This window comes from Gobio gobio (assembly GCF_949357685.1).
Source record: "Gobio gobio genome assembly, chromosome: 5".
Taxonomy (NCBI): Eukaryota; Metazoa; Chordata; class Actinopteri; order Cypriniformes; family Gobionidae; genus Gobio; species Gobio gobio.
In genome coordinates this window covers 15,936,191-15,945,498 of record NC_137101.1, presented here as the reverse complement: position 1 = coordinate 15,945,498, position 9,308 = coordinate 15,936,191, and the positions used below count along the sequence as shown (strand labels likewise).

The window sequence follows — 9,308 nt, the reverse complement described above, 5'->3', positions numbered from 1 at the left end:
TTGTTTTGAAATCGGTTATCACTGTATAAGTCGTTATTTAGTTTTTTGCCACACCAAAAATATTCTCGTCGCTTTATAATATTAATATTGAACCACTGTACTCACATGGACTGATTTAAATATGTTTTTAGTACATTAATGGATCTTGAGAGTGTAAATTGCTTTGGTCTCTATGGAGGCCTTAATGAGCCTTCAGATTTCAACACAAATATCTTCATTTGTGTTCCGAAGATGAACGGAGGTCTTATGGTTGTGCATGGAATAAATTACCTTATTTTCATTTTTGGGTGAACCAACCCTTTTAAGATATTTTTTTTACAGTCTATTATTGCAATTCTGCGCTTCTGTGCCTTTAAGAGCGGTACCACGTGCTGCGGAAGGAATCAACTGACAACAATAGCACGCGGGTGAGTGAACAGACTATTTTAGCCTGTATTTTGCTTGATTTCTTTTACGACATAACAGTATTAAACGCGCGAGCCTTTGTAACAGTGATACGACCTGTTCTTATGTAATAATTTTAATGTTAACCAATTGAATCGCCTTTACAGTTCATTATATCTTAACATCATAAAGCACTAACTAGCATAATAATAAAATGATTCAGTGATTTAATCGCTAAGTGTGTTTTGTTTAGGACTTAAGAATGGAGAGGGACACTCTCTCCTGTTTTATATCAGACCATGAAGGTTTCTATGGGACTATAAAAAACTCACCCCAAGACTTTGTGGTTGTTGAGATGGACACCCATGGACAACTTGTTAACAGTCCTAATGTTCAGGAAAAACACACAAAACGACCTCAACAAAGTCAAGCTAATAAAAGGGATGATAAGTCTAAACCAGATGACACTGACATTTTAAATCAGGATTGCTTTGATCTGAATCTAATCCTGGGTCCAGCCATGACTGAAGAGTTGGAACATTTCACTAACAAAATGAGAGCAAATGAAATTTGTGACCAAGAAAAGGCAGAACTGTCTTTGGGTACTTATCCTGATAAGCACCTGAGAGCTGTTGTCCACAAAGCGGTACGATACAACTTCCCCTTCCTCCAGACTGTGACCAACCAATCCGAGATTCGTGTCAGAGAGGACCCAGACTTCAAGGAGCTCGCCAGTTTATCCTCTGAAGGAGAAGCTGAGGAGTTCTTCAGGTTCATCGATGCCAAAGTACCCGGCTCTGTGTTCACCTTCCTGCCCGATGATAGCAAGGAGCACCGAACTTCAGTCCATCATTTTGTCAGCCGGCGGTTTGGGAAGCTAGTGGAAACCAAGAGCTTCACCGACCAGGAGAAGACTTCCATTACAGTGAGACTAAGGGAGAGAAGTAAACAACCCAAGAAGAGAACAATAGCAGACTGTCAAGAGGAGGAGGTGACATTATACACAGGTGAGTGAAGAAGACACATTTCTTATCATCATTTATTACTGATCCTCAGCAAGTCTTAATTTCCCCTCAGCTTTCATGCTACGGAAGGACAATTTGGAGACTTTGGAGGCCATCAGCTACATGGCTGCAGTACTTGGAGTGCTTCCGTCTGATTTTACCTACGCAGGAATCAAAGACAAGCGAGCCATCACCTACCAGGCCATGGTGGTGAAAAAGATCTCTCCAGAGCGGTAAACAGCTAAAAAAAAATTCTTGAACATAATACAAAAATAGTTATTGGAAGTGTCTTGTTGACCATGTTTTACTCTACCTTTGCTAGGGTTTCTGCAGAAAATGTGAAAGAATACAAAATTGAATGTGTTTAATGTGTCAGATATTAATGAAGCGTAAGAGTGATTTTATTTTGTTACCATTACCATTTCATTTTGCTTTCTAAAACTGGTCATAAATGATGAAATAACTGCAAACATTTGATCCTGTCTTCCCTTAATGACAAGAAAAAAATCTGCTAAAAATAAACAAATAAAATTAAATCTTTTAAAACCTTTAAAATTAACAGATTTGAAGATACCTTTAACTTTCATGTGTCATTTTTTGGATTCTGTTATCACAATGAACTACAATTTTTTTAAATTGCAAATATGTTGTTCTATTTCTCATCTTAAGTTTTGCAACAGAAAACCCCCCAGAAAAATAAAAGATCAACAGTTTAGGGGAACACTTATTCACTATTAACTACGACTTTTTACTCAATAAGCTCCTAATTTACTGCTTATTAATAGTTAATAAAGTATTTGTATTGTTTAGGTATTGGTAGGATAAAGGGGTGTAGAATATGGTCATACAGAATAAAGCATTAATATGAGCTTTATAAGTACTGATAAACAGCCATTATGCAAGCTAATAAAGTGAGAATTGTTCCCCATGGTAAAGTGTTACCAATAAAAGTAAATATTTTAAATATATATATATATATATATATATATATATATATATATATATATATATATATATATATATATATATATATATATCTTATTTTTTTATTATTATAGATATATTTTACATTTTGGGTTACTACACTGACTGTATAAAAAACATTTACGTTTAAATAAAATTAAAATAATAATTACATTTTGCAGTCTTTATAATTTCACAAAAAATTTTCTGACATATGTTTTTATACATGAACATGGAATGAGGTCATTGGCATCAAAATTTGAGGGTCCTGGTCATCAAAAAGTTTGAAAAGCCCTGTTTTACTTCATTTACTCCATTTGTAGATACATATAAAAAAAAATCTATTGGCAGGTTGCTGGACAAAGTCTCAGAGTTTGAGCGGAGAGGAATGCAGATCTCTCATGTCCGTCCTGTGTCTGAACCCCTTAAGCTTGGCAGACTCCAGGGAAATCACTTTGATCTTGTCGTAAGGGACCTGAAGCCTCATGGGAAAAATGGACTTACAGAGCTGCAGCAGCTTGTGAAGGAGGCAGTGGAAAATGTGAAGGTAAATATGTGCATGTTCATCAGAATTGAATGATTAATTGAACTGGACAAACACAACAGTAAAAAAAATGACTGTTTTTTACAGAACAGAGGCTTTGTGAATTATTACGGTCCCCAGCGGTTTGGAAGTGGATTGTGTGTCCAAGCAGACCAAATAGGACTTGCGCTCTTGATGGAGAAAATGGTACCGCTTCACGTCATTTATTTCCATTTAATGTCTATATGTGGTGCACCGTCTTTTGTTTGAAAGCCCTAAAACAGTTTGTGTTTCGAGCAGGAGGCTTCTGTTAAGCTGTTCTTCACCCCAGAGGATGGTGATGACCTCCAGAACAAGGCAAAACGTCATTTTCTTCTCTCAGGTCTGTACTGAGATTTTCTCTGACAGCTGAAGTTCGTGATAGTTTACCCAAAAATGGAAATTCGGTTATTGTTTGCTGATCCTTCATTTCGTTCCATTGATCCAAACGTCGCAAAGTAGCCTTTCTGTAGATAAATAGTAAACACAGTAGCTTTATAGATTTCAGTTCCTGTGCATCCAAGAGCAACTAGCCGTTTCCTTACATCTCTTTCTTCAGGGAATGCCAAGGAGAGCTTGGCACTCATGCCAGCTTACAAAGCAAGAGAGCGGCTTATGCTCCGTGCACTCCACCGGTACGGCAGCGGGCAGGAGGGTTGCATACGTGGCTGGCTCAGTTTACCCCACAGCATGAGGGTCTTCTACCTCCACTCTTACTGTAGCAGAGTGTGGAATGAAGCGGCCAAATACCGGCTCCAAAAACTGGGCTTCAAGGCTGTCCAGGGAGATCTGGTTTGGGCTGGATCTGAAACGGGACTCAAAAGCACCACAGAGGAACTGAATGCTCCACAGGTTAGGAACTTGGTTTATTTAGTGCTGTGCAAAAAAATAATAAACAATAAATGATATATATATATATATATATATATATATGACTTAATGGACTTACTGTCATAAAGCATTTGTGCTGTGAATTTTTTTTTATAGACTGTATTTAAATGTGTATGACAATTTAACCCTCTTTTTTTGTTTTTAAGCTAATAGCAATGATATATATATATATATATATACACACAATTTTTTTTATAAAAATGAATTCTGTTATACATTTTTAAGATTTTATATGTAATATAAATAATAAATATTTATTATAATATATTATATTATAATATTTATAAAATATAAATTATATAAATTATAGTCATTTAATGTGTATTTAGTTTCTGTATAAAAATGTAAAATGCCAAATATTTTCTATGCAATTAATATATATATATATATATATATATATATATATATATATATATATATATATATATATATATATATATATATATATATATATATATATATATATATATATATATATATATATATATATATATATTAATTGCATAGAAAATATTTGGCATTTTACATTTTTATACAGAAACTAAATATATATACATATACATATACATATATATATACACACACATATATGTGTATATGTGTGTGTGTGTATATATATATATATACACACACACATATATGTGTATATGTGTGTGTGTGTGTGTGTGTGTGTATGCGTATCCCCAGCACTAATATAAATATAATTTTTCTTATAATTAATAAATATAATTTTTCTTATTATAATTTTTGCACTAATATAAAATATAACATATTTTACTTAAATATATACATGGATGTGTGTGTATTTATATATACATAATAATTATACACAGTACACACATATATATTATGCAAACACAAACTTTTATTTTGGATGCGTTTCATTTTTCCCAAGCACTAATATATGTATGTATGAGTATATATATATATATATATGTAGGTCTTTAATTATTTGTTTTACATAATTTCTCAATCTCTCTCTATATAAATAATTTTATTTGTAGTCATTTCATTTGTAGTAATTGCTTGATTTCTGTGCTGTAGGTCCATGTTGTGACCTCTGAGGAGGAGAAGGAGGAGGTTTTCTCATTAGACCAGGTACTGTGTTCAAATGTCTCCTTTCCTCTTGCTGTCTGCTAACCCTTATCCGTCAGTTCCTTATGTTTCTGCTGGTTTTCTTCTAGGTGATTCTTCCGATGCCAGGAAATAGTGTCAAGTACCCAGAAAACCTGCTGGGCCAGTGGTATCGGGACAGATTGGCTCAGGATGGCTTGGGGTCATGCCGCTTTAGAGTGACTCCTCTTAAACTCAACGTCCCGGGATGTTATCGGGCCCTGCTCGCAAAGCCACAGAACATCACATACAGCTTGCGGACTGCGGAGGAGCCAAGTCTGTCACTAACCTTTGACCTGGATGCGTCCTGCTACGCTACTGTGTGTCTCGGAGAGATTATGAAGCATAATCTTTCATAGTGCGTTCAATGACGGTGATTAAAAGATGTTTAAAATCTAAATAATGTGGTACTTTGGTAATGTCAAATATGAGGGACTTCTAGTCATAAAGCATTTGTGCTTTCAGAGGAATTAACCACTTACAAGAAAAGAAGAGGAACATCTGGATAGCAACTCATTCCATAACTGTGGTGTCTGGAAGAATTGCCTTTCGTTAAAAAAACAACAACAGATAAACATCAAATCAAAGTATTCCTATGGTCTGCGTCATGTGCCTCAGGGATTTTAAGTGTGTTAAAGTATCTTCTGCGCCAATGTCATCGATGAGGAGGCTCAGAGATCTATCTGGGACTCTGGATGGGTCTTGAAGTTTAATAAAAATCTTATTGACAATTCTCATACATTTTTTGGTCATGCTTTCAGTACTTAAATATATTTCAGCATTTAAACACTATGATATGTTTTCACATCATCTTATTTAGGATGATATTCCTCTCATTACTCAATGATCCGTTGATTTAAGTGTTAAATGTTTAAATGACAGTTGACAAACAGCTGATCATCAGCTCCCTCTTGTGGTCAAAAAGTCATTTAAATTACTTGTTATTTTGTCAGGCTAACAAGAGAAACATGGATCTAGTAGTTTCGTTAAATGATCCAGATCTGCTTCCAACTGATACAATGTTCTGTTGTTGAACTCAGTGTACACAAAATTCATAAACAATGAAGTTCGTCATATAAATGAACACCGATAAAATGCAGGACATTATTGGGTGACTTAAGACAGTAAAAGCTCAGATCAGAGGATTGTAGGTTGATTATTGCCGTCTTGGTTCAAATCCTCGTCCACAACGTCTACCATCTCCACAGACTCTGTGGCTCAGGAAATAATGCGTTGTGTTTTAATCATGGAGTCCAGAGTTTCCAATCCCACTATTTCTCTTGCATTAAATTGTTTTAATTAATGCTGTAGCTAGACTGAAAATCAACCAACTCAAGCTCCACAAAGTCTGTGGCTCAGTGGTTAATCACTTGCCTTATCAGTGTAGTCTTTGTTCAAATCCCACAATTACTGAAGCTTTTCATCACAGAAAACAAAGCCTTCAATAAGACTCCGATAGCAAAACAGAGCTTCTCAGACTCAGTAGCTCAGGAGATAAAGCATTGAATTTTAATCTTGGAGTTGGGAGTTCAAACGTCATTTTTGCCTATGTTAAATTGTATATCCAATAAAGATCTCTAAACACCAGCAAACATTGTGAAATCCATGATGGTGGAGTGGTCGAACATGTATTGCTAACAGATAAGGTGACAAGGGTTCAAATCATTCATTTGAATATTTTTTTTACCATCAAACCTTTGCAGGCGGGTGTGTTGGACTGATTTATTATATGTATATTTGAATAAACAAATTATGTCAATGATACATAGGTTAATAAGTCAAGGATAAATGGGTTAATATGTCAATGATAAATGGGTTAATAAAACCCAGTCAAAAACATCCTGTAACTTGAGAGACTCAGGGGCTCGGGAAATAAATTGTTACATTTTAATCTTAGAGACCTGATATCAAATCCCACCATTACCTACGTTAAATTGTATATTCAACAAAGTGCATCAAACACCAGGTGACATTGTGAAGGCCATGGTGGTGCAGTGGTTAAACACATGTCGCTACCAACAAAGTGACATGGGTTCGAAACTTGAGTAGAAAGCCTTTTTCCATCATACAACACAAAGCTCTCAATAAAACCAGTCCAAACACACCATCAACTCACACGTTTCAGTGGCTCAGGACACAAAGTGTTGCGCTGTGATCATGGAGTCCTGAGTTCAAATCCTGCTATTGCTGATGTTAAAGATCATGTTTTGCATTATATCCAACAAAGTAGCTCAAACGGTCACACTCAGTGTGAAAGCCATGGTGGTGTAGTGGCTAAACACACGTTACTGGAGGACAAGGTTGTGGCAGAGTCATGGGTTCAAACCCCAGATCAGAGGGTAAGATGTGTCATTTAACTGGTTTATTGGACAATCCCATGCAGGTGAAGAGTGAAATATAAGTTCCTTCACATGTCCAGACAAGAGATCTGTGGCTCACAGGTAAGAGCGCTGCCTCACGGGTTCAGAGGTTGCTGGTTCGAGTCCAGCCAGATCTCCGCGATAAGAATGAATGGTGTGGTGTGAGTGAGAAGGCGTGGGGGATCATGGGGTCCCCCCCTGAGCTCCAGCACAATGTCCAACTGGGGTTATACTTTTGACTGAAAAAAATGAAATTGGCTATTTAAAAAAATGTACAACGCCGTCCCTTCCACACCTACTTAGGTTACCATCATTTATTTTTCAAAGGAGTGGCCCTTCAAAAACAAAATGATGGTAACCTACACATTTACACGCCAACAACACACACGGACATGTTAGAAGCATTACCTGTGCCTGAGCAGACGTCCATCATTACAGTCAATGTCTGTCCAAACGTCCCACAGCTCTGCTTCTGTAGCTGGATGTGACGCTCCAAACACATTCCTTCTGTGATGAGAGACATAAATAAAAAACACATTACTCATTATTCTACAACTAAAAGATGAGAATGTGAAACTTAGTCTAAGGCTCGTATCCAAACAAAGCAAAACATTATAAATACAAACATTCTTTATGTAGCGGGCCTGATAATTGGTGATAAATTGTCTTTTAAGAAACACTTGGGATGAAGCGCAACAGGAAAGATGTGGGAGTCCATCGTGAAAATGACATAAATCATGCAATAGTGCACTGCATCCTCTTTCCAACAAATCACAGCATGTCAACTGAGCACCATTTCAAACAAAATGTACGCAACAATTTTCATGTACAGAGAATCTTTCTTAACTGACAAAAACCACCAAGATCAAAAATAATTGTTCAGGTTTCAACTCTTGATAATTGTACCTAATATCAAATTAATAAAAAATATTTATATTTTGCAAAGTGAAGTACATTAGTAATGCTGTATCAATAATAACCTTTGGGTTCAATTCAAATTAAGAAGAGACTTTCCTTCACAATAAACAAGAGTATTCATAAAGGGCGGGTTTCCTGCACATGGTTTTCGCCTGTCTTGGACTGTATATGGTTTTCATTAGAAGCAAAACACTGCAGCTCTACAAAACCATGAAGCAGCAGAAACATCAGAGCTTCACACACCAACTGACCCTATGAGCAACCATCAGTCCAGTGGATTATTACCTACAGTAACACTACAACAACAACAGAGACAGAGACCACAATTCCTTCATATTCTACTTTATGATATCAGATGGTGCTTCATTCGAAGATTATAAATGTAACGCAGCAACAACAGATTCATTTGTTCTTCTGAAGGTCTGACAGGGAGTTCAGCAACAGAGCAGAATGTAAACAAAGTCTAAATGACCGACAGAGCAGAATTCACAATCAATACACACCTAAATAATGACTTAAATAAGATAATTAAGGACTGCTAGATGTTTGCTAATAATTGAATAACGTTACAAGAGAAATACAATGTAACTGAAGGAGACTTACAGGCTAGTGGTGTGACATCTTTGATTCCTGCTCTTTATCACAACGTTTGTCTGTTTTCTTTGTTTATGGGTTGGAATATGCGCTGTTACGTGACATTATGAGTCTGTCACTGAGCTGTCATCTGCAGCATTTGTACATTATTTAAAACAAACTGCACATGTTGTGGCGACTGTTATCAAGCGTCATGTTGTTGTCAAGCACCTGAAGCTGACAAAATGAACCTGAAGCTCGATCATGCCGCCTAGTGGACCGGATGAAAAACTGCGTTTCAGTTTCTATCTTACGAGTCGCATTTTAGAGCAAACAGACTCAAAGTTGATTCAGATTTACTATATTCCAAAACGTTACACATACTTTAACATATTCACAACACAAATGTTTCTTTTTATTTAGTTAAATGTTTATAAGGCGGGTGACAAACAGCTGGTCATCAGCTCCCTCTTGTGGTCAATACGTGTATCCGCTTTAATAAATTAAACTACAAACTACAAACACGAGGTGCGAGTCGTT

General features: G+C 36.2%; 1 protein-coding gene and 1 long non-coding RNA gene across 3 annotated transcripts; one reads left to right on the top strand and one right to left on the bottom strand.

The window, feature by feature from the left end:
* The first annotated feature begins 369 nt into the window (after positions 1-369).
* On the top strand, positions 370-5,657 carry pus7l (pseudouridine synthase 7 like). Of its 2 annotated transcripts, none has more exons than XM_079817891.1 (10): positions 370-407; positions 638-1,391; positions 1,462-1,621; positions 2,703-2,898; positions 2,983-3,081; positions 3,175-3,256; positions 3,473-3,765; positions 4,849-4,902; positions 4,989-5,290; positions 5,383-5,657. In XM_079817891.1, exons 2-9 carry the CDS (start codon positions 647-649, stop codon positions 5,274-5,276), a joined length of 1,917 nt encoding a protein of 638 aa, XP_079674017.1. In that variant the 5' UTR covers positions 370-407; positions 638-646; the 3' UTR covers positions 5,277-5,290; positions 5,383-5,657. The 2 variants fall into 2 exon arrangements, with proteins under 2 accessions (XP_079674017.1, XP_079674018.1); XM_079817892.1 differs by having other exon boundaries at positions 375-407; positions 4,989-5,275; positions 5,383-5,653.
* Positions 5,597-9,010, bottom strand: LOC307126977. Its single transcript, XR_013816579.1, has 3 exons — positions 8,799-9,010; positions 7,686-7,784; positions 5,597-7,516 (listed from the first exon to the last, which is right to left on the bottom strand). It is a non-coding gene; the product is annotated as an uncharacterized lncRNA (long non-coding RNA).
* Between the last annotated feature and the right edge of the window lie 298 nt (positions 9,011-9,308).